The 25,843-nt window shown below is 42.1% G+C and overlaps 1 protein-coding gene across 1 annotated transcript in view; it reads left to right on the top strand.

Annotated features, from left to right (window-relative positions):
• The first annotated feature begins 337 nt into the window (after positions 1-337).
• The window catches only part of LOC139333685 (transmembrane channel-like protein 3), a 42,240-nt gene continuing 16,734 nt past the window's right edge, over positions 338-25,843 (top strand). Inside the window, exons 1-14 of the mRNA XM_070966293.1 lie at positions 338-459; positions 4,116-4,262; positions 5,604-5,679; positions 13,708-13,789; positions 13,968-14,074; positions 18,343-18,441; positions 19,194-19,336; positions 19,783-19,930; positions 20,212-20,255; positions 21,041-21,188; positions 22,597-22,706; positions 22,826-22,904; positions 23,533-23,796; positions 24,127-24,255. Coding sequence (XP_070822394.1) covers positions 338-459; positions 4,116-4,262; positions 5,604-5,679; positions 13,708-13,789; positions 13,968-14,074; positions 18,343-18,441; positions 19,194-19,336; positions 19,783-19,930; positions 20,212-20,255; positions 21,041-21,188; positions 22,597-22,706; positions 22,826-22,904; positions 23,533-23,796; positions 24,127-24,255 — 1,698 coding nt within the window. The remainder of the gene's footprint in view (positions 460-4,115; positions 4,263-5,603; positions 5,680-13,707; positions 13,790-13,967; positions 14,075-18,342; positions 18,442-19,193; positions 19,337-19,782; positions 19,931-20,211; positions 20,256-21,040; positions 21,189-22,596; positions 22,707-22,825; positions 22,905-23,532; positions 23,797-24,126; positions 24,256-25,843) is intronic.

The following is a 25,843-nucleotide window of genomic DNA, read 5'->3' as shown; positions in this document are numbered from 1 at the left end:
AAGTTGTCAAGACGTCCCCGGTGCTGTCCCTTTAAGCAGTCGGTATGACTGTGATTGGACTGATGAGCGAGTGTGTTTCAGTCTCTCTGCTGCTGTAGTGTGTGATGCTCCAGTGGGGCTTCAAGCTCAGCAGGTAGCTCCAGTGCAGGCACTCCAGTCCAGTCAGGCTGAGTTGCATGCAGTGTCTGCTTACACACTGACCCTCACACACACACACACACACACACACACACACACACACACACACACACACACACACACACACACACACACACACACACACACACACACACACACACAGTGAAGACAGTGAAGCACACCCATTCAGAGTGACAGCATGAGTACAGTATCTGAGCCTTTGGTTGGCAGCAGCAGATCTCTGTCTGCAGCCAAGAGACACAAAAGTGTCAGGAAGAACTCCAGAAGGATTTATTCAGCCTACCAGGACCACCAGGAGGGGTGAGTGTGCTCGTTCTGATCATACTTTTGTTAGGACCTTCCTGTTTTTCCTCTGTCTCTTTCTGTTGCCGCCTTTGTCATGATTTCTATGGTTGTTACCTTAGTAGTCATCAACTCGTCATTTATTAGATCTAATCATCAGAGAAAACTAAGAGTTTCCTGTGTTTTGTGTTCTGATTTGCTGCCATCCAGGGACATTCTGACCTGTTGTTTCTCTGTAAATCTAGTGAATGAAAATATGACAGATATATCGATCAGTTTTTTAAATGTATTGTAAAGATATAAAAACAGAAATGTATCTGCATGAATACAGTTGAAAACAGAACATCATCAGTGCATCAGTCAACATTTTCATTGCTCAGCCACCAAGCCTTTGGTTTCATTTTGATGATAACTTCATAGTGGAGGTCATATGTTATAGTTAATCCAGTGATTGTAAACATTGTTTGGACACAGAAAGCATTGCAACAAGCAAATCCACGTTTCTCTAATCATAATGAAGTGTTTGAATTATGGCATGTTACAGACACAACTGATGTATCTCATGTATTTGAAGAATAGTAAGAAAATATGATCATTCTTTCTTCTCATTTGTTGATATATTTTCAAGATTAACTCTATTCTTCACACTGGAGACAATACAATGAGTGTTCCCCAATTCACACAGTATTTATCCATCAGAAAATACTGACTGTAGAAGAGCACTGGACATTTTTTAAAGGTCATAACTGCAATGTGATTTATGACTTGCGTCAATATTTTTAAGATGCTGCACAGAATATATTGTACGTCAGAGAGGATTCTTAAGATTCATGCAGAAGAAGTTGATTAAATTGTGTTTCAGCCAGTTTGTTATCATTATGGTCCAATGATCAACCAAAGTATTAACCAGAATCTGAAGTGCCATGTATTTGCTCATAACTCACCTGAGCAAATATGTGCCTTTGAACAATCCTGGTTAAACACATCATCCTATGATACTTCATGAACATTCCCACCAAGCTTCCTTCAAATGCTATGACGGGGGGGAAAAGTCAAATGTCATTTGGACCATGAAAGTCTGCCATTATGGTTTTCTCATGAACATACACACAGTTTTGTTCAAATCTGGTGACTAGAGGTTCAAGTGTCAGAATCTTGAGTGTGCAATTACTGAAAGGTTCCAGGCTTTGTGATGATGTGTGTGATTGGTCTTGATCCTTCTTTAAAGAGAATTAAGCAAGCTGAATTGACTTTGCTCTCATTTGTGAAGCCTGAAACACCTTTAATTGTTGCCCATTGAGCTGCTTCCTTCTGTTGAAGGAAAAGGTCTTGAACCTGAATTCACCACTTGTGGCTGTTTTTTTCTAAGTAAAAAAAAAAAGTTGGTGTTTTTTTTGCACATGTTTTGGCCCTTTGACATTCTAATCTTTGGAAATCCATTGTTAATCTTTTATCCCTGTGCATGCATCTCCAAAATCAGCAGCTTTGTTCATTGGGCATTAGTATACAAGGCAGTTGGAATTCACATGATATTGATATTTATGATATTCCCAGCGTGCAAATGAGTTTATTTAATATCACCATGTTGGTGTTGTTCCAACATCATAATTAATGTTGCTCCAGAACCATCATTGCAACATGACAAAGTCCACACAGCAGGTCATAGTGGATGATATCAGATCCTGTTAGGAAATGCATTAACATTCACCAGAGATTCTGCATCCCTGTGTTTGTATCATTAATCTATTAATCATAATTTTTGAGAAAATGAAAATCAGCTACATCAGGATGTTGTTATGATGAACAAATGAACAAAGGTATCATGTCATCAAGTGAGGAGACAAAATGCTTGTTGAGTGACAGAAAGTGAATGTTTGAGATTCTGACTCATCATTGTAATTGTAATATCGTTCATCATTTTACTTATATAGATGATCACAATGTATCTTGATTTCTTTCACCGACATAAAACATGCAAGTGTATTTAATTATTTACATGCTGATGTTTGAGAGGGCAATGTATTAATACTATTACAGGGAGAGTTTTTCATTTAATCTCAGATTTTTTGTAAAAAAGTGACATCGTAACGCCAGCTTCTGTGTGCACACAAGTCATAAAGATGCATTTTGCTGAGGGGGAAGGAAAGTGCCGAGGATGAAAGTCCTGACTCTGTATCAGGTCTTTATTTTCCTCAGACTGAAAGCAGAACCACAGTACAATTAGATTTATATGAAGGTAACCTGACATAGAGTTCACTTCAGCATTACATATGCAGCTAATCCATCCAAGTGAAAAACTATATACTGAAGCATACTTAAAGTGTATTTAAATATTGCAAAGTATGCTTCCACTACATGTGTATAAAGGTATATTTAAAACAAAAATGTCAATAATAATAATAATAATAATAATAATAATAATAATAATAATAATAATAAGTTAAAATTTTAATGTGTACTTTTAACATAATTGCTGTGAAATACTTTTCTAGCATATTTTTAGTAAAACACTCTAACATAGTAGTACACTTGAAATTAACTTATACAGATCAAACGTGTATTCATTTTATGCTGTCATGACATACTAAAAAGTATACATTTTTTACTGATTTTTTTATCTAATCTATTTGCCATTCAGTGTTGCACATACTGATACACAAAAGCACGTCCATAAAAGGCCGACCTCTTACATAAACACTTTTGTGTTTCACGCTTCTGTCACAACAACATGCTAGTTAGTGTCACCAATATTTTCTCAGGATCAGACAATGAGAGATGCCAATAATTTCAAGGACAGGTAGACATTAATGAACATTAGATGCATAATATATCTGACAGCATGTATGTCCAGTACATCCTATTCATTCTTAGTTTTAGTTTTAGTACACTTAAAGTATTGAAAATGAGGTTTGTAAAAATACACTAGTGTCCCACTGTAGATGTATTTGTAATCCATTGATAGATTAGTGCATTAAATTATAGATGTATTTCATGTGTACTTTTAGAAGAATTACATGAGCAAATATAAAATGACTAGTATATTTGCAGTATATTAAATATACTTAAGATTGTCCCAATTTAGCACAGCACTTAATGTGTACTTAAGTTGGATTTTTGTACAACTAAAGTACTATTTCAGTGTAATAAGTAGGAAAATATTTTTTGGTCCAATTTAGCTCACTTTAATTTCACTGTTTAATAGTAGATTCAAATGCACTTCAGCATGCTCACTGTGCTAATATTTGATATATTGTAATGTATTTTTTTCACTGAGGTAACTATACTAATTGGTAAAATGAAATAAGATCTCATTAACTGTTAGTGTGAAATGCTTCTCCAGCATACTGCAGTCAATTCTTACAGTGAAAGCACACTGGATCTTAACCATTTACAGACAGAGGTTTGTCCCCTCAGAGTATCAAACACAGCTGCTTGTGTGATGCAGGTCTCGTGCTAGTGGTTTGATTATGACCAATTTGGAATGGGTGGATGAAACTATTTGTAACAATAGTAGCCTAGTAATGTTTCATTTAGGTGGACACATGAGAGTCATTCCGCCTCTGCACCCAAACCATTTTCATACAGTCCCTAAGATGACATTCTTTGTTTTTTCTTTTCTTTACAAGGTAAAAGACTGAGCTATTTTTCATCTGCCCCTGTGTCTTATCCTGCAGCTCCTCAGATGATGAAGATAAAGAGGATGAGCGAGTGGACAGCAATGACCCAGAGGAGATGTTCCAGAACATTCAGTATCAGAAAGAGATCATTGCCAACATTCGGACCAGACCCTGGCCAATGAGACGCAAGCTTAAAGTCCTAAAGTAGCCCATTGTTTGTTTGTTCCCTCTATATCTGTGAAGTGATAGTGTACTCTGTTGCTCCTCTTCTGCTCTTTACTGCACAAACAAACACACAAAACACACACACGCTCTGTACACTTGCCACATGAGCCTTGTGGAAGTCCACATTTGAAATAAGTCTTATCCCTAAGAGTAGTGATCAGACACATAACTGTGACGGCCGCGTTCTAGCATTTGACTAAATGTAATTAGGCTAGTAGATAGAGAACATGCTGAGCCACAGAGAACCAGAGTAGATAGAGAGCTTCTAAGATGTGCTGAGTATGTGCCATGGATAACAGGTTTTATATGGGCAGTTTGTTATTACCGCAGAGGTTTTATTACCATCATCAGGAAGGGGATGCAAGTCTGCGTTTTTATACCGTCTTTAATCTCAGGCTGAACGTCTGAGATAACTCCCACTGCAATAACAGCTCGTATTTCACATCACAAATAAGTGATTTTTACTGAGATTTTCCGACAAAATTTAGTTTGAGTTACTATTGTAATTTTGACTGGAGCCTCAGCCCTCATTCTAACTAATGACATGATATCACAAAATGAAACAATTGTACAGGTGTTTTCCTCTGCTGATAGAGTTCTCAGGATTTTTCCCAGCGCTGTGACAGGATGAGCAATGAACTATCTTATGGACTGTAAATCAGAATGACTTGAGAGTTTATTTTAATGCGATCAGTCTGCTGTGATTGGTTTTAGAGGACTCAAGGTTTATTACTGGTGTGCACCATAATTGCAAAAAGGTTCAGGCCATAGTAATCAGCATAACGCTTGGAAATTATTATTATTAATTATTGGAAACATTTAAGAATGCACAAATTGACCACCTTTAAACCACAGAACACTCAATGTGCAGCTACAACTGCTACTGTCTTTATCTACAAGAGATGGACAATATAATAGTTACAGTAATAACAGCTACACCAATACCATATAATACCACCCATTACATAAAACAGCAAAATAGCACAAATAATGATTAGATAACAAGAATGAGAACTGATAATGTACTGCAATGTAATGCACCCACATTCACACATAAAATCACCTTGATTTAGGAAACACATTTAATTTCACATCCTGACCTTCAGCTCATCCATTACTGTCCTTACCAGGACATTACTCATTTTTTAAAAGTTGCTTTTATAAAAATGAGTAATATGAAAGGCCAACAAGTAAAGTATTTCCATCAAAACTGTGTGGAGTACTGTAAATTTGAGAAAATGCAAATATTTGATAGAAGAACAAGTCCAGTGTGGGTTAATGTACTCAATTAGCTGCCACTTGTATATATTTGTTTCCTAGGCAGGCCAGAGAGATTGTTCTGAAGTATGAGGGCCGACTGACCAGAACCAGAGGTTACCAGACTGCAGGAGCTGATGTACGTACACCCCAACGTCAAAATGCAGTAATGCCAATCCCAGCTTTAAATGCAACTTTGTGGAGACTGAAAGACAGTATAGACACAAATTGTGGAAATATCCAGTGCCATGTTTGTCATGTGCCATGTTTTTCGATTGGTTTTTCTTGCTCATTAATAATAGAAATATGTATTGCATTCTTGTGACACTGCATTTGCGCATCATTTCCAGTTAATGGACCAAGTTTCATGTTTCCAGCTCATTCCAGACAACAGCAATTTTACTAAAAATAAAATAAAATAAAATAAAATAAAATAAAATAAAATAAAATAAAATAAAATAAAATAAAATAAAATAAAATAAACAAATTGGCACAACAATGATTTGAATTCTCACATGGTTAAACTTCATGGGTTCTTTGTGTATGTAGAAACAAACAAACCAAAGTGACTTTAGCCACCACTGATTGGTTAAAATAAGAACAGTACCAAATTAGAGGATGACTAAATAGTTCAGTCTTGCTGGTGAAGAATACTTGTTGTATTCTTCAGGTTTCTTTTTGTAGATCCGTTAAGTATGGTGGTAATGCCTTGTCAAAGGGTGGCCATGGCACAAGATGAAATGAATCCATCTTTCTCTATTATCAAGCACCCACAAAGACAGGCTGAGGAGTAGAAGGACATGTGCGTTTATTTAAAATGTTGCAATGAAGGACCAGGACAGTTCTTGTGCACAACATACAACAACAGAAAAAAACAAACAAACATGGTAGTAAAAATGGTGCCACAGAAATGTGAAATGGTGAGGAGGATGGTTCTGCTCTGCCTGACAACCTACCTACAATGTATGACCGTGGGCAGCTTTAGTGAAATATGGGCTCTATATTGTACAGCCACAGCTCCATTTATTCTAACTGTATGCTGAGAGAAGCTTCTTTATGTTATTTCACCGCACTGCAGTAACCTGATGATCGGAGCCAGAGTGATAAAACATGTTGGATTTGCTTTGTGCAGACTGCTGAATTCTTTTTTTTTTTTTCCACAAAGTCTGTCTCCTCTTGCAGACTGAACACACAGTCTGTGGATAACTATATCTAACTCTCTCACTCTGTGTTACATGCACACACAGACAGAGATGAAGACAGACAGGGAGAAACAGAGCTATGCAGCCATGGCACAGCAGCATGAGTGAATTTATAGCCTGTTGTTATAGCTCAGTTTAATTAAAATGTTCAGGCTGCTCAGGCACCATTAGAATAAATTGACTTTTAGTGAGTAGTCTGATTCTGAGTTATTAATTCGATAGTTTGGCCCCCAGTTAATTAAAGATCAGAATCCATGGTCCAGATGACCTTATCTTGATTAATAATCATCATCTCAGTTCTGATTTTATTTTTCATCACATCATAAGCTATGAAAAGCTTCACAGAGTCACAATGCTTCAGTTCTCATGCTGCAAAATCTGTGCTATCTGTGCACACTGGCTGCTCATCAGCCTCGTCAGGCACAGTATATAAGGAGAGAGCTCTCTCCTACCTGTTGCCGGATTGTTCCAGTCTCCTTCCTCCCGAGATCCTTCCAGGCCTGTTTGTAATCCTTTCTCGTAAGTACTTTCTTCTCTAGCTATCGTGAGCGTACTAATGTGTTTGTTCTCCACCTTTAATGGTGTGTTTCTTTTGTTCCAGTTGCCTGCCTGTCACTTCCACACGTGCCGTGCCTAGACCCGTCATTCAGAGCTCCCTTAGTTATTTCCACTCTATTAGAGCGCGCTTTTTGTTTGTTGTTTGTTCCACTCCTTTTGAGTGCACTTTTTGTTGATAATAAATTTGTGTTATTTTTACCTGCCTTCTCTCTTGTCTGCATCTTTGGGTCCTGTTCTGAAAACCTTGGTTAAAACCATAACAGAACAATCCGGCCAGTATGGACCCAGCAGATCCAGTTAAAAAGGCCGTCTCATTTCAGGGCGCGCTGCTCGGCCAGCAACTCTTCCAGGCGCTGTATGATTCCAACCAGCACATGGCGTCTCAGGTGGCGCAGCTCGCCAGCCTGATTGTGCCGCAGCTAGCCCAACAAGCCGTCGCGTCCGAGCCACCCGTCGCTGAGGCTCAGATTGCTTCACCCGAACCCTTCAACGGAACACGCAGTAAGTGTCGGGGGTTTTTGTTACAATGTAGCGTGGTTTTTTGCCAACGTCCACGGTCTTTTAGCTCCAATCAGGCTAAAATTTTATTCACCTTCAGCTTACTCCGGGTCAAGGCGCTCACGTGGGCAGAGGCTCTGAACGCTAGCACTAGCATTAGCACCCTCTCGTACGCTGAGTTCGAAAGGAGGATAAAGCTAGTTTTTGATCACCCTAATCATGCCGGCACTGCTGCTAGCCGTCTCCTCAGCTTCAAACAAGGCCATCAGTCGGCTGCTGATTTCACCGTCGATTTCCTGACTATCGCTGCAGACTCGGGTTGGAATGACGTTGCTCTGCAAGGAGTGTTTGTGCATGGGTTGAATGAACATTTGCAAGATGAGATCGCTGCCAAAGACGCACCGACGGATCTGCACGCTCTGGTGGATTTAGCCATCCAGCTCGACAACCAGCTGAGGGAGAGACGCCAGAGACGGACCGTCGCTGCCAGATCTCCTCCACCCTTCCGACGTCTTTCACCGACGAGACCCGGAGTTTCAGCCATCCAACCACCCCCCGTCAGCCTGCAGAGGAGGAGCCCATGCAATTGGGCAGGACTCACCTTATACCGGCGGAGCGCTGCCGCAGGATTCAAGGGGGTGAGTGTGTGTAATGGGGGAAACCGGGTCATGAATTGTCTACCTGTCCCATTCGGCCAAAAGGGGTGGCTCGTCAATAAACCTGGGGGTATTGACAAGCCCTGTCTCCCCTGATCCTAAAACCCCAGCTAAACGATAGTTTCAAGTCTCTGCTTCAGTGTTTGTGAAGGAGGAGGCTCGTCCTGGCTATGGTCGACTCGGGCGCTGAGGACAATTTACTGGACTGGAACTTCGCTCTCAAGGCTGGCTGCCATGTGGAGAAACTGGAGAAGCCGGTCCGTGCTTATGCCCTCAACGGGAAGATCATGGCAGAGGTAACCCGCTGCACCACCCCGGTCAAAATGATTATTTTTGGCAACCATCATGGGGAGATTTCTTTCCTCCTGATCCAGTTGCCACACGCCACGCTAGTCTTGGGACACCCCTGGTTACAGCTCCACAACCCTCTAATTGACTGGTCTAAAGGGAAAATCTTAGGGTGCAGCGCTCATTGTCACTCACTTTGTCTTCGCTCAGCCCTTCCTCCTTCAGGTGGAGATCTCTGGGGTGCAGCCTCACCTCCCAATCCTCCAGATCTCTCCTCCGTTCCGCCTGAATACCACGATCTCCAGGATCCTCCCTACAACTGTGCTATCGACCTCCTTTCTGGCGCACCACTGCCCACCAGCCGGCTGTACAGCCTGTCACGCCCTGAGCGAGAGGCGATGGAAACATACATCAAGGATTCTCTGACTGCAGGAATCATTCGTCCATCTTCATCGCCACTGGGGGCAGGCTTTTTCTTTGTGGAGAAACAAGACAAGACCCTAAGGCCTTGCATTGACTTTAGGGGTCTCAACCAAATCATTATTAAAAATAAATACCCGCTTCCACTCATAAACTCTGCCTTTGACTCTCTGCAGGAAGCCAAGGTCTTCTTCAAACTCGACCTGCGAAACGCATACCATCTGGTCCGCATTAGAGAGGGGGATGAGTGGAAGACGGCCTTTAACACCCCGCTTGGTCACTTCAAATATCTGGTGATGCCTTTTGGGCTCACCAACGCCCCGGCAGTGTTCCAAGCACTTATCAATGACGTCCTGAGAGACTTCATAAACTGCTTCGTCAAGAGGGCAGTCTAAAAGCAGATTCTGATAAGATCAGAACAGTGGAGGAGTGGCCCGTTCCGGAGAACCGTAAGAAGCTTCAGCATTTCCTGGGGTTCGCTAACTTCTACCACAGGTTTGTCCAGGACTACAGCAAAATAGCAGTGCCATTGACTTCTAAAGTGAAGTTTAGCTGGTCTTTGGAAGCTGACAGAGCATTCAAGAAACTCAAAGAGCTGTTCACTTCCGCCCCCATTCTGGTGCAACCCGACCCCACCAAACCCTCTATTGTGGAGGTGGATGCGTCCAACACTGGGGTCGGGGCAGTTCCCTCCCAATATTCTGATCCTGATAACCGTTTGCACTTGTGCTTTCTTTTCCTGTCGCCTTTCCTCAGTGGAGCAGAACTATGATGTCGGCAACCAGGAATTACTGGCGGTAAAACTCACCCTGGAGCAATGGAGACACTGGCTGGAAGGATCAGAGCAGCCATTTGTTGTATGGACTGATCACAAAAACCTTGCTTACATTAAAACTGCCAAAAGACTGAACTCACGCCAAGCTAGGTGGGCTCTGTTCTTCAGTTGCTTCAACTTCTCCATCACATATAGGTCAGGGTCTAAAAATACCAAACCTGACGCTCTGTCTCGCCAGTTTCCCCCCCCCCGATTCTCAGGCCGAAGCCGAACCTATAATCCAGGATGATCAAGTCATTGCTGTGTTCTCCTAGGGTATTGAGGAGGTCATCCTGGAGGCCCAACAGCAGCATCCTGATCCTGGAAACGGCCCCAAGGACAGGCTCTTTGTCCCTCACATGGTGCGGGCTCAGGTACTGGAGTGGGCTCACACCAACCGCCTCGCTTGCCACCCTGGGACCAACCGTACCATCTCGCTGCTGAGGAGACACTTCTGGTGGCCTTCTCTGGAGAAGGATGCACGGGAGTATGTTGCGGCCACCTGCACAGGCCGCAGGTAGGCTGGCCTGCTCCTTCCCCTACCTGTTCCTGGGAGACCCTGGTCACACATCTCCATTGACTTTGTGACTGGACTGCCCCCATCCAGAGGTAAAACCACCATTCTTACCACAGTCGCTCTGCTGACTGCCACAGGACACCAGCCCCCGTCTACCAACCAGGTCAGTCTTTCTGGCTTTCTACCAGGAATATTCCACTTCGTACTGAGTCACGCAAACTGTCACCTAGATTCATCAGTCCATTCCCCATCCTGAAAGTCGTCAACCCTCGAGCGGTGACACTCAAACTACCGGACAGTATGAAGATCCATCCCACGTTCCATGTCTCTCAAATTAAGCCGGTCTGCTCCAGTCCTCTGTGCCCTCCAGCCAAAGCCCCTCCCGACATTGACGGCGGTCCCGCCTTCTCTGTCCACCGCATCGTGGATGTCAGGAGACAAGGCAGGGGACTCCAGTACCTGGTGGACTGGGAGGGCTACGGTCTGGAGGAGCGCTCCTGGGTGCCTCGTTCCTTTATCCTCGACCCCACCCTCATTGATGACTTCCATCGGGCCCACCCTGATAGACCATCTGGGCCGCTGAGAGACGTCCGTGGGGGGGTGGGGGTACTTTTAGGACCTGGCAGTGTGTCTCTCCCTTGTGTTTCCTTTTCCCAGTGTGTTTTTGTCTGTCTGTCTTCCCCTGCCTGTGCAGCTGGGTGTGTCCTACACCTGGCCAGCTCCGCCTATCTGTGCACACCAGCTGCTCATCAACCTCATCAGGCACAGTATATAAGGAGAGAGCTCTCTCCTTCCTGTTGCCGGATTGTTCCAGTCTCCTTCCTCCTGAGATCCTTCCAGGCCTGTTTGTAATCCTTTATCGTAAGTACTTTCTTCTCTAGCTATCGTGAGTGTGCTAATGAGTTTGTTCTCCACCTTTAATGGTGTGTTTCTTTTGTTCCAGTTGCCTGTCTGCCACTTCCACATGTGCCTTGCCTCAGACCCGTCATTCGGAGCTCCCTTAGTTATTTCCACTCTGTTAGAGTGCGCTTTTTGTTTGTTGTTTGTTCCACTCCTTTTGAGTGTGCTTTTTGTTGATAATAAATTTGTGGTATTTTTACCTGCCTTCTCTCTGGTCTGCATCTTTGGGTCCTGTTCTGAAAACCTTGGTGAAAACCGTAACAATCCTGAGAAATTCAACTACACAATTTGTAATGTAATAACATGAAGTTAAACTACAGTCATTCACCTGAGATGGTTGATATGATTGTCCAGAGAAAGCAGCCTTGGTTGCTGCCTCAAACACTTGAAACACCAATGACTCATATTTACCTGACAGGCAGCTCTTGTGGACGTGCCAAAGGCAGTTAAGTTAAAAAAGCAAAGGCAGAAGAAGCATTTGTTTCTCTACTCTGAGTCTGCAAAACCAGTCTATTGCTTTCTTTTAATCATGACCATGACCTTTTTAACCACTTAATTTTTGTGCCTAAAGTCAACACAGCTTAATAACAGTAATGTTGGATCAGTAAACACCAGGGGCTCTATTTTTGACTCTGCCGCTGGCGGGGTGTGGGCTGCGCCGCCCTGCGCAGTGGTATTTTCGTGCAGCGCAGGCAGGCGCACAGGGCACTGGGTATTTTGGTAAACCGAGGCGTACAGAGGTGCGCCAGGATGGGTGTTGTGGCACAGTGTCGTGGAATGTGAAGGCCAAATGCACAAACCACAATCAGGCCCAAACCACTCAAAAATAGCCGTCCCATTGTTTTCAAAGAAATCCTTTTTTTTTTTAATGAAATGCCCAATAAAGATAAAATTGTAAAAATCCAATAAAGATAAAGGGTGTCGAATAAAAATAGAGGATGTCCAATAAAAATGAAAAAGATCCGATAGTCCGATAAGAATAAAACTCTGCAGGAGTCAGAAGTCCGAGGAGCAAAAATACTTTATTGTGCACAATAAAGGGGAACACGCTCAGAAACACAAAAAGCGCAATCCTGACGAGCTCCGAAGTACAATGGTCAGTGCTCTGTTTTTATACACTTCAGTTAGGTGTTTACCACGCCCTGTGGGCATCTTTTGTTTTTTGTGAGTTGCTTCTCATCTTACACCGTAAGGTCATCTCAGGGCAACTGCCCTGTCCTTAAAATTTATTTTTCCCTCTATTCTTCCCAAATTACATCATTGTCTTTTGGTTTTTTGTTTTATAGTTAAGGTAAAAAGTTTACAACTTTATTGCAGGCACAGAGTGTATAACAGAAAGCATAAAAACAATACTTTGGTCATTAAGTGCACATAAAGTAATTATAAGAACTTTCAATCCATCAGTGATTATAGTAAACACATAATTATAAAGAATATATGCTTTAAGGTTACTTCAGGACAGTGAGGTTATGTTAGGTCACACACAGTAGCAGCTGCCAGAACACCTGCACACCCCACAAAGGGGGGTTTCAAAATCTCAGGAGTAGCAGCTGCCCAAACACCTACGAGGTCACGAAGGGGGGTGTCAAAATCTCAAGAATAGCAGCTGCCCAAACACCTGCAAGGCCACGAAGGGGGGTTTCAAGATGAGGGGGTTTTGAGGAAGGGGGGTTTCAAAATCTCTGGCTACGAACACTTTCCTCAAAACCATGAGCATTCTCCTTCCGTCATATCCATGATCACTCCCCCTTCTGTCTCACTGTATCACAGATTTATGCTCAGTATGTCGGCTGTGGCCAGGTGTCATTCTGGGGGCAGTGCATCACAATAACACCAACAAATCCCAGGTCTGGAGTGGTGAGCTTTCAGCGCACTTTCGCACCGCCGGCGCAGACTGAAATGGGACGAAAATCCAAATCCGCCGGCTGATTATGCCGACACCTCCCCCTACTGTGCCGCAACGCCCACCCTGGCGCACCTCTGTACGCCTCGGTTTACCAAAATACCAAGTGCACCGTGCGCCTGCCTGCGCTGCACGAAAATAGTACTGCACTGGGTGCACAGCCTGCGCTGCGCCAGCGGCGGAGTCGAAAATAGAGCCCATTGGGTATTGAGATTGACCAAAAAACATGGAAACCCAGATCGTAAGAGTAGGAGACTTGGCTGCATTGATTCACATCCACAGATCTGATTCCAATTCGTTAAAAAATAATAATTGTTAGAAGACCAGGAGCACGAATCATTTTTATAACACATGTATTATGGGAGGCACTGACAAAGGGTCCTGCTGATCGGATTGATTCTCTTCCTGTAGCTGCTGAAGAAACTTTCCCGTGTGCTTTACAATGTTGTGGTTGTTTTCATTCCCTGGGAAGTGAGGATCAAGAAAATTGAAAGTGAGTCTTTTTTTTTTCTCTACAAAAATAATTCAAGTAATTTTATCACTGTATCATGTCCACAATATTGATATCTGTCATGTCGTTAGATGTTGTACCTGTATGTTACCGTTTTTGTATGAAGCATTATGCAACATGTCAGTCAGTTTCACTGAGATGTTTCCTGTGTCCTGGTGAGGTCACTTTGGGTCGGGCGTGGCATCCTATTTTATCTTCCTCCGCTGGCTGTTTGGGATCAACATTGTCTTAACCATAATGACTGGAGCCTTCATCGTCCTACCAGAGGTCAGCAGGTCTCTGACACTGTGTGATATACAAGTGCATGTACAATACTTCATATCATATGTGAATAATGCGTAATTAATAATTGGCTAATTTTGTAGTTGGTGATAAGAATCTCTCTTTTTTTTCCTTTTTTTTGTTGACTTGATTCCATATATCATGAACAACACTGGTGCAACAATAAATTGCCATTATTGAAGTATGCCTCTATTCATAATGACTAAAAGGTGCAAAGCATAAAGAATTTAAACAAGTGCTCATTTAAACCTTAAAATATAAATGGAAACATACTTTTCACTATAACTATCAATGTACACATTCAACATAAAATTAGCAATTGCAAAAATTGATTATTATTCTTTATACTTTGTCAAAAAATCTGAAATAAATGCAACATGCACTGAAGGAATGAACCGGCCAAGGCAGCAACTGACAAACACCCCATCCCAAGATTCTAAGCAATAAATATAAATATGAATTCTATGAGATGATGCTCTTTAGCATTGCCTGAATACCAGGTTATAGCATCGCATGGCCACGTGTGTTGCAGATGATTCCTCCAGACAGCCTTTCCAAAGAGTGCAGTGTTGACTATGTAAGCGTATGTTAATTTCCATCTGTAAACTCAAGTCAAGAAAGAGAGAAAGCTGTGTGCAGCATATTTTGGAAGAGATACAAATTATCACCAGTATCCATACACATACACATATCTGTATCGAGAATGAAAGAAAAAAAAATTGAAATCTGGGGTAACAGAAAGACTTTGCCATCCCAAAGAAGTTGTTGTCAGGCCCGAACTCAAAACAGGACTCAGGAGCAGAGAATGACAGTGAGCAGACTTTTATTGAGTCAAGACAACCTCAATGCAGAGCAAACAAAGGGGCTATGAAACCTGATCTATGAGAATACTCGACTACTCTAGTGAAAACAAAAAAACACTCCAAAGGAGGAAAATATCTCAAACACGGATCTATAAAAATTATCAAAATCAAAATCACTCACAGAGAGGAAAATCAAAAGGCTACAAAACTTTAAACTAAAGTCTCTCCGAATGGAGAAAGAGCTAACAAAGAAACAGAAAGAACAGGACAGAAACAAAAAAACTCTCCTAAAAGATGGAGGCTAGACTCACTACAACTATGAACTATATGAACTAAAAATCACTCCAAAGGGAGGCAAACCAAGAAAGCAAATTACTCAAAAGACTATAAATGCTAAACTAAACTACAGAAGTTACAACAAAAAATCACTCTGATGAGGAAACAAGACTTACAAGTACAGACTGTGGCTGTGAGCTATGATGCAGGCTTTGGTGATCGGACATAAGACGAAACACTTCGGCACAGGACAAAGGGAGACGCAGACTATTTAAACACATGAGGGTAATGGGGAACAGGTGGACACAATCAGGAATCAGGGATGACGAACAGGTGACACAAGAGGAAGGGCAAGTGATCTGAAACGAGAGGAGAGTTAGACTTTCAAAATAAGACAGGAAATGACAAGACAATAACCCAAGACAGGACGACCTCACCGCAGTGTGACAGTTGTCTCAGCTAAATAACAAAATCCATAAACCTCTCACCTTGCAAATTACTTCACACAGTAAATTCTCGACTGTCACTTACTTTAATTCAGACTTATCTATTAAAAATCTCTCCATATATGTGGCAAATAGTAAATATGAAACTAAATTGCTTCAATTTTTTGGTCACTCAAGTGCTAACTGAAAAAAACTTCACAACCTGATCACATCTGATTTCTCTTCAGTGTAGAAGTTTCTGGTCTATTTGTTTTGGAGTAATAAATAAAACTATGACATCATTATTAATGTTGTTTTAACTCTTAAACTCTCTGTTGATTTGTAAATGTAATCTGTAAATGTTTCATTCACAAGTACAAATCAGAGGATCCCTTGTGACTGAGATTGTAGTTTTTGATTCTCCTAAAGCAGAAACTATATATGAGAACAAAGGACAAAAAATGTGACAAAAAAATGCTGCTGGATTTATGTTTGTCACTGACATGCAGCTACAAGCAATTTCCCCAGACATGATTTATCCAATCTTTCCCAGTGGCTCATCTTATTCCTCCATGTATTTCTTCTATATCTCTCTCCCTCCATCGTGGGTCAGGACTAACCTGCCACCATCTCCTCTCACACATCCCATTTATGTTTCAGCTCTGCTTAGTGAGTTAAACATCATGGATGTTCTGTCAGACACAATGTCTGTGCCCATAAAACTGTGTAACCCAGGAAGGAATGGAAGGTCACCTCAGTTATTCCTCCCTTGTTATTCCTTAAATTTGCCTTTTTTAGGATAACACTACAGATACACGTCACTCCTTAATGTTGTAGCACCCCAGGTATAGAAGACATGAAATATTTCTACTTTACACATTTACTTTCAGGATGATTATGTGTCTATATGAAGCAGAAACTATCAAACATTGTTTTGTTTCTAATTATTCATTATTTTGCACACAGTGCAGCATTGTGTTTTGAACATTTGAACTAAATACAATAGGCATGCCTGGAGTTACTGTGATTAATGAGTATGTTAATGGAAGCTAAGTGAATCTGCATCAAGTGTTAAATTCTGCATCATAACAGTCTGCTACCATCAATAATTACGATGACCTGCAAAGATTTTTTGCTCCACTCTTGGTTGCTTTAAAGTTTTCAAGAAAGCCTTGTTTTCCAACATTTCAATTACAAAATCTGCTTCACCAGATCCGAAGTTCAAATCAAACTATGGGTTACTCTCTCTATGGGCTCTATTTTCGACTCCGCCACTGGCGCGGCGCAGACGCAGCGCAAAATCAGGTCCGCTGCGCAGATGGGGCATGGCAGCACAGACTTTCGTATTTTCGTGCACTGCGCCGCCGGCGCATCTCCTCCTCCTTCTCATCTCAGTCCCACCCAGCTGCGCAACTTGGATAGAGGGAGGGGAGAAGGTGTGGAGTGGGTTTGACACAGCTGAGTCAAATTTTCACCAATCACAGCAGCTCCTCGCCTCACCTTTAAGAACGCCGCTGGCGAGGTGCATGGCAAGTTTCGAGGATGACTGAGACCACACAGGAAAGTGTCCGACACCCAAACTTCTCCCAGGAGGAGACTGACGTCACTCATGTCTCATGACATCCGTTTGTATATACTCTTTATTTTTTCTCAGTATATATATATATATATATATATATATATATATATATATATATATATATATATATATATAGTTTTATATTCTGTTCTATATTTTGTGGTATATTTTCTTTATATATATATTCTCAATATAAACATTTTGTTTTATATTTGCTTTTTATATATATAGTTCTCTCTTCTTGCTTTTCTAATTTTATTCTAATTTTATTCTTATAAGGAGCACTGCAACAAAAGCAATTTCCCCTAGGGGACAAAAGGATTTTTGATTCTTATTCTGATTCTGATGTCTAAATATGAGGTCCTTAGATGGTAAATCCTCCTCCTCCTCCTCCTCCTCCTCCTCAAAGCAATGATGTTCTCCATCTTTGTAGATAACCTTAAGCATTACAATGATAACATTTGTATTTGGAATGAAATGACGTGGGTAATAGCGGACAACGATCATCACTTACGTTTTTTCCATGTGTCTGTCTCTCTCTGTCTCTCGAGTGCTCTGAGATAGATGCAGTATATATGCTCTGTAGGATGCCACGGCTGTTTCTGGTTGGCACAGCGATGTAAACCGATTAGTTCACATCTCTGTTTCACCTGTGTACATTCGGTCAGGGTGTGACCATTATGCGTGCCGAACGCGCTTGCGATGTGGTCAGATGAGATACTGATCAAAATATAGGTCTGACTGTAACCTGTAAACCTGCCTGTGAGGTATTGGTGACATGAGCGCACGACTTTGTCGGTTTACGAAAATCCACTTAGCCAGCGGTGCACTGCTGGCGCACAGAGTTGACCAAGTCTGGGGCGGCGAGCTTTCAGCGCACTTTTACACCGCTGGCACAGACCGAAATGGTCGAAAATCCCAATGCGCCAGCTCATTATGTCGACACCTCCCCCCTACTGCGCCGCAACGCCCATCCTGGCGCACTTCTGTACGCCTCGGTTTACCAGAATATGCTTGAAAATACCACTGCGCCGGTGGCGCAGCCTGCACTGCGCTGGTGGCAGAGTCGAAAATAGAGCCCTATGTGTTTCTCTGCTTGTGTATATAATACTGTCTATGTATACTGTATATCATTCTCATAATGCGTTGAATTGTCTTTGTGTGTACTAGCTGCTGGCTGGAGCTCCGTTTGGAACAACAAGGAGTAAAACTATCCCCAAGGAGCATCTGGCTTCAGCCCAGGACCTTGACACCATCTGGTCTCTTGGGGTAGTCCTGTCTTCCCTTTTAGTGTTCTATCAATAGCACATTACTAACAGATACAATGGACCATTACTCAAACATTACTTTACCTGACCTCCAGTCCAATGCACTGTCACTCACTTACTGTCTCTCCTGCCTAAAGAAAATTCAGATTTCTATCAAACAAGTCACAATACAGTGTCAATGAGCCAGTTTTAAGTTCTTGAGGTGATTCAAACTCTTTCCCTTTTTTTTCTTTTCCTTTAATTAACAGCTACTTTTCAACTCACAGCTGAAGAACAGCAGGTGTCAAATATCACACAAGCATTGTGGCTTTTTCAGTAACTGTTTGGTTGATCGTATCAGATTGAAACCATAAGGAACATTAACGTGAAAGTTACCTACGTCTGAATGACAAGAAGCCATCCCATCAGCAGACAGATGAAGTCAGAGCTGTTCCATATTCCATGTCTATACAATGATATGATACAAAAATCAAACATTTTGTATGCGATTCAAGATATCCATCGAAATGCATGGCCATCTGCCCATTGCATATTCATATTTCACACCACATTGCCATTGGAGGAAAGGTCAGGGAGTCACCATAACACAAACAAACCTCTGCATACCATACGCTCTGGAAATGAATTCAATTTGGGTCTGTAGTTGTTGCTGTGAACCAAGTATGATAAGGTGAAATCCATCCAACAAATGTAGCATTCATGATGATCCTCTAATGATTCTCTAATTCTCCAATATGTGTTTGATCTCCACAGGGCTACCTGCAGTACTCTGTCTTATTCTATGGATATTATGGCAGGGTGAGGAAAATTGGCAGTGCAGGGTACCGGCTGCCCCTCGCCTACTTCCTGGTTGGGATGGCTGTCTTTGCCTACAGTTTCATCATTCTGTTGAGAAAGTAATCATTACACTATTTAAAACTCATACCATTGCGAGAATGATTTGATGATATAATAATGTGATGTTATGCCTGAGGATGACCTGAGCATGATTTCTGATCAGGTCTGTTTTTAAATAATGACTAGTAGTAATGACTGCAGTGTGCTACGTCACCAAAAAACTGTTGCTCCTTGAGAGGTGACACTGCTGATAGAAGCTAAATGAGCCATTCCCATGAATAATGTCACAGCAATCTACTCATTGATAGAGAGATATTTATCATTTTGTGTAGGCCATAAATGTAAATATACCCTGGTGGTGGTGCCAGAGGAAAGGAATCATTTACAAATTACAAATTAGATAACCAGAGTTATCTGGCTGACTAACGTCACTATTCTAAAAAATGTTTATATGATAATATATTGAATGTTTGATACTATGCTTTGTATAATAATGCTGTTGCAGAATGGCCAAGAACTCTCGCCTGAGCCTGGCCAGTGCCTCTGATGAGAACTTCACCTTCTGCTGGAGGATTTTCTGTGCCTGGGATTACCTGATAGGAAACCCAGAGGCTGCAGAGAGCAAAGGAGCTGCCATCATCAACAACATCAGGGTCAAAGACACACACACACAACAACAACAACAACAACAACAACACACACACACACACACACACACACACACACACACACACACACACACACACACACACACACACACACACACACACACACAAACTACAGTATCAATGGCCTGTACATAACTTTTTCCACATAGAGTAATCTTTATGAACTGTCCAAGAAGGGACAGTTTCTGTATTAATGAATTTCTAATATTGTGTGTGACTGGCTGCGTTTTACTCTCAATCACACCGAGTGATGTTTTTCTGAACAGGAAGCCATTGTCGAGGAGCAGGAAAAGAAGAAGGACACCAGTCTGTAGGAGTCTTTTTATTCACTTCTTGTTTCCTGTGCATGCTCTTGATGTGCATGTGTTGCACCTGTTATGTCAGTTGAAACAACCAAGCCATTACTCCATCAGCCTCTGGGCTTGTTTCTCCTCAGAATCATTTCACTTCAATCTGATTTACATCACACAGCATGTGAAATATCTACAGTTTATTGACAGTGATGCACTCTCAGTCTGACATAAGTTATAGAAACTGACAGTGACTCGCAACAATGACATGACTGGATGGAGAGAAGATAGAATGCGATAAATGAGGGCCTTGTATTTCCCTCCACATCTCAGCTATCATTGGTTTGATGTCATCCTCCACTCTGTCACACTGACTAATACAGCTGTCAGAGCAGATTAAAAAATAGGCCCTTGTCACCCCGACAAGCAAATACCACATTCAGAGAGTGGGGAGTGATGAAACCTTTTTTGGGAGGCTACAGGTGGATACTAGGGTGGAGGTGGGGGTGGATGCTGTGGAGACTATGTGAACCGTAACAGTGGCAGCAGTAGCAGCAAATGACAGCATAGTTTTCTAGTGAGTGCTATAGCAGTGTGTTGGATTTATGTTGCAGTGAGAAGAGTGAGAGTAGCAGGAGACCCCCAGTTGACTGTTTTAACTAGTTTCCAGCTGCTTTTATGTCATTTTCCAGCTATAAATACATATGTCAAATATTTTGAAAAATTATTGTTAAACAGTTTTGGAGGTGAAACCCGTGCTCTCCGACTGATCAATGCATTACTTTGTAATTGTATGTGTGTATAGGGCAGTTCTGATCAGTCTGAGGATTTTAGCCAACATCCTGGTGCTGCTCTCTCTGGCCGGCAGCATCTACATCATCTACTTTGTGGTGGACCGTTCTCAGAAACTGGAGCAGGAGAAGCCAGAGCTGACACTGTGGGAGAAGAATGAGGTAGCAGAGCACAGCAGACATCATCATCATCATTAGCTTGATTCGATTATCTAACATATAATACAGTTCCAAGCAATCAATGAAAGCGGAGACCTGAGACTGATCCTGTGGAAGACAACTGTTGACTGTCAACTTCAATCTGTCAGTGATTATGTCATTCACTTCAAAGTCAGTGATGTATCAGCTATGATCAGCTCAAAATGAAACTCTGGATCACTATATTGTTTAGAAGTCATGTATTGATACCATCCATCCATTTTCTATACCGCCTATCCCTTTCGGGGTTGCGGGGGGGCTGGAGCCTATCCCAGCTTCAACGGGCAAGAGGCGGGGTACACCCTGAACCGGTTACCAGCCGATTGCAGGGCAACATATATTATATATATTATATTTTATATGGGAAAGTAAATAGTAGTAGTAGTAGTAATGAATTATCCATTAAAGATCTGCCTTCAGACTGCTTATTTAGTCTGAACAAACATGTAAAACACCCTAAAGATGTTCAGTTCCCAATGATATGAAACAAATTCACATTTTTAAAACTACATGTGACCAGCACATAAGGATGGGTATTGTTGCCATTTTATTATTAACGATCAATATTTTTTACTGGCATCTTTTCATTTACTTTACTATGATAGGTACAACTGACACAAATGTGAAGGATTCACTGCTGGCGGGGTCAGCTGAGAATGGGGGGAGGGGCTGGTTGGTCTCAGCTTCAAAGTCTTCTGAACGTTAAGATAGATGGCTAAACTGTCAGCTGTCAGTTTTAGCTTTTTCATATCAGTTCACTATGAGCCTAATGAGTTCCTGATGACGATATCAGAAATTCTGGCTGTTGAGTAAGTGGAGTACCGCAAGGTCAGTGCTGGTTGGATCATTACTGTGATGGTATTTTTATTAATAGGAATCTTCTCAACAGCTTAAAATTTGTTAATTTAGTGTTACCTGCTTTATTAAAGTGATTTCATTGTCTAAAGGGATTAGAACTGATACATGGCACTTTTTCAATACTCAGTAATATTAATTCTGAAGCAAATTGGTTGGCAGCACAAAGATAAAAATAATAAAAATAACAATAAAATATCAATACCAGCCTTACAATCAAATGTTTAATAAATTACAGTATGCAAATGATTAATCAGTATCACATATTCTATTTCAGCTTGATTCCAAATACATTAAACTTATATGATATTGCAAATTGCAAATTCAGCCTCACATATTTATCTGTAGAAACTTTGCTATGTCCACTAAATTTAAAACAAAGCTACAAGTTGTTGGTTTAACAGTGTGTGAGTGCTGAGATGAAGCATTTCAGAGACAGAGGACAATGATTCTCAGAAGGAGGAATTTTGGAGTACTCCCTCCATGTCGGTGACTTTCATGCCTTTCCTCTCTCCAGGTGAGTGTGGTTGTTTCTCTTATCACCATGATTGCTCCGTCTGCCTTTGAGCTGGTGGCTCAGCTCGAGATGTACCACCCACGAACCTCGCTGCGGTTCCAGCTGGCCAGGTACCCATTAACCATACCCATAAACAACTGCAGACTAATGCAGCTCTAATTACATACTATATAATGCAGTACAGGTCATACTGCATACAAACATGGGTCATATGTTTATGTCTTTACAGAGTGCTTGTTTTATACCTGGGGAATCTCTACAGCCTTATTATCGCCCTCCTTGATAAGGTCAACAGTATGAGCTCTGCTGTGAGTATAGACAATACAGAAAAATGGAAATGTATTTTTGTGTTTTGATAACCTGGCTCTTATAAACCTTTCAGTTATGATAAAATCAGCTTCAATAAATAGAAAACCATGTTACACTATATGGTTGCATGTGCTATCATTATATCTTATTCCATTTTATCTTTAGTTATCAAAGAAATAGTTCAACATTTTGAGGAATATGCTTTCTCTTGTTGTTGGAGAGTGAGATGAGAAGTGGAGCTGGAGTCAGGCCATGTTAGCTTGGCTTAGCATTAAGACTGGAAGCAGAGGGAAACAGCTAGCCTGGCCTGGTCCATAGTTCAAACATACCTACAAACATCTCTAAAGGTTGAGCAGTTGAAGAGCAGTAAAGTTGTTTACACATTTCTGGCTGTGTACAGGTTAAATAAATGACATTGGAGTGAGCCAAGCAAGCCGTTTGACTCAAGCAATGTCCTGACTCAAGCTCTGCGCTTAACACACAGACATGAAACTCTTGGACTCTTGAAAAAGAAATAACCCAATATGTTAAACTATTCGTTTCACATCACTTAGTAGCTTTTGCTTAAGATATGAGAAAAAGTATAGCACACAGCTGGTGATGCGCCCTACTATATTTTTCTTCCAGGTCCCAGTGAATCCAGGTAACTGGTCTGACTCCAGCTCCTTCTTGGCCACTATCTCTCAGCCTGAGGTAGACAGCCTCTCCACCTTGGTTTCAGAGATCTCTGTCTCTGAGCATCGCAACAGCACCAGAGTGACCATGGCCACAGTGCTGGATGTTACTGTCAGTGGCAGGAGCAGCTCAGGGAGCATCTCCAACCAGACAGTTCTGTTTGAGAAGAACACCCGCTCTCAGCAGGACCAGTGCTGGGAGACCTACGTCGGACAGGTTCTCTCTTCTGATTGCTGTACACTTTATAATCACAAGGTTTATTGCTTGTAGGTTTCTATGCAGATAATGTAGATAGATTGTTCAGCTGTAGATAATTGTTCAGACTGAGACATTTCTGGCATGTTCATCTTAATAAGTCTGTAGATGCATTATACTCACAAGAAAAATGTAAAGGTCCTCTCCTGATGCAAGTCCCTTGTGCACATGGCAGAGTGCTGAAACACACAGTGAGAGACATCACTGACATAACGAGCAAGTTAAGCCTGGTTTGAGTAGTGAGCAATTAAATGAACTGTATATGTCTTCATATTTACATGATGTCCCCAGGAGATGCTGAAGCTGTCCATCATTGACATGATCTTCACGGTGGCCAGCATCTTGCTCATTGACTTCATCAGAGGTTTGGTGGTTCGCTACCTGAGTGACTGCTGCTGCTGGGATTTAGAAAGCAAGTTTGTAAGTTGTGCTTAAAATGAGTTTTGTGTTTTTAAGCTTCAAAAACAGTTGATTTGAGCAGTGACTGTTCACGGCTGAGCAAAAGTCCATCACATACTCAGAAAGTCTTGTTTTGACACTTTGGTTTTTGTAAGCCACTGAGAGATTTATATACCAGCAGAATCTCTATTTTGACTCACTGTAAGCCAGTGAAGAGTCCTGAGAACCTTTCTTTGTTAGGACTCTAACACCAGTATGAGTTGAAGTTGTTAGACCTGCCTGGACATGAATCCTCTGATACTTGTTTTTAGGATTTTAGAATGCAGACTTTGTACCTGATGTGGCTGTTAAAGTTTAACTCCAAGGGCTCTATTTTCGTCCCCGCCGCTGGCTTGGCACAGGGTGCGCACCCCACGCAGTGATATTTTCGAGCAGTGCAGGCAGCCGCGCAGCGTATTTTGGTAAACCGAGGTGCACAGAGGTGCGCCATAATGGGTGTTGCGGCGCAGTAGGGGGAGGTGTCGGGATAATCAGATGGCGAATTTGGATATTCGGTCCATTTCAGTCTGCGCCGGCAGCGTAAAAGTGCGCTGTAAGCTCGCCACCCCAGACCTGGTCAACTCTGTACACCAGTGGCGCACCGCTGGGCAAGTGGATTTTCGTAAACCGGTGGAGTCGTGTGCTCACGTCACCAACACCTCGCAGGCAGGTTTCCACAGTGTCTGGCATTTCACTGCGATCAATAATTGGCAACAGCCACAATTCAATGCAACTATCTGAGTCAGCACATACAGTCAGACCTACATTTATATATTTTGATCCGTATCTCATCTGACCACATCGCAAGCGCGTTCGGCACGAGTAATGGTCACTCAACCTGACTGAATGTACACAGGTGACACAGGGATGTCTGGTGATCTGTGACTCAAATTGCCTGGTGACAAACATATATGCCACTTTCCCCGGGTCGGCACATGACTCGTTCAATCTGGCGAATTCTAGCATCCCTACAGTCTTTCAGGGGGAAAACGTGGTTGATGACGCCATATATCAACACCTTCAACAAGACGGCAGCATGGTTTGGTCTTTTGGATGTCTGGACCAGACAGGTGGTTCATTAACATACAGGCCACAGAGTGTCGGTGCATTCTTCGTGGCATGTTGTGTTTTACACAACATGGCTGTACGATGTGGATGTCACTATGAATTCACAGAGGACACATTAAGGGACTTAATTTGGAGAGAGGCTGAACTGCATGTGCCATGTCAACTGGGAGAGCAGCAGAGTGCACGGGAGAGGAGGGAGCACCTCGCTGCCCAGCTTTGTCATTAAGTCCCTCTTTCCGAGTTGCGCCGCTGGGTGGGACTGAGATGAGAAGAGGGAGGAGATGCGCCAGCAGCGCAGTGCACGAAAATACCAAAGTCTGCACCACCACGCCCCATCGGTGAAGCGGACCTGACTTTGTGCCGCACCGGCGGCTTAATCAAAAATAGACCCCCAAGAGTGAGTCCAAGATTGATTGAATCTTTTACGCCACAGACAATTATCTTAGTTTTGTCTTGATTGATCTGGAGAAAATTCAAGCACATCCGATCATTTATAGTCAGT

The sequence above is a fragment of the Chaetodon trifascialis genome, chromosome 1, assembly GCF_039877785.1.
Source record: "Chaetodon trifascialis isolate fChaTrf1 chromosome 1, fChaTrf1.hap1, whole genome shotgun sequence".
NCBI classification, from domain to species: domain Eukaryota; kingdom Metazoa; phylum Chordata; class Actinopteri; order Chaetodontiformes; family Chaetodontidae; genus Chaetodon; species Chaetodon trifascialis.
Note: the sequence above shows the minus strand (reverse complement) of the source record. Positions and strands in the feature narration are given on the sequence as shown.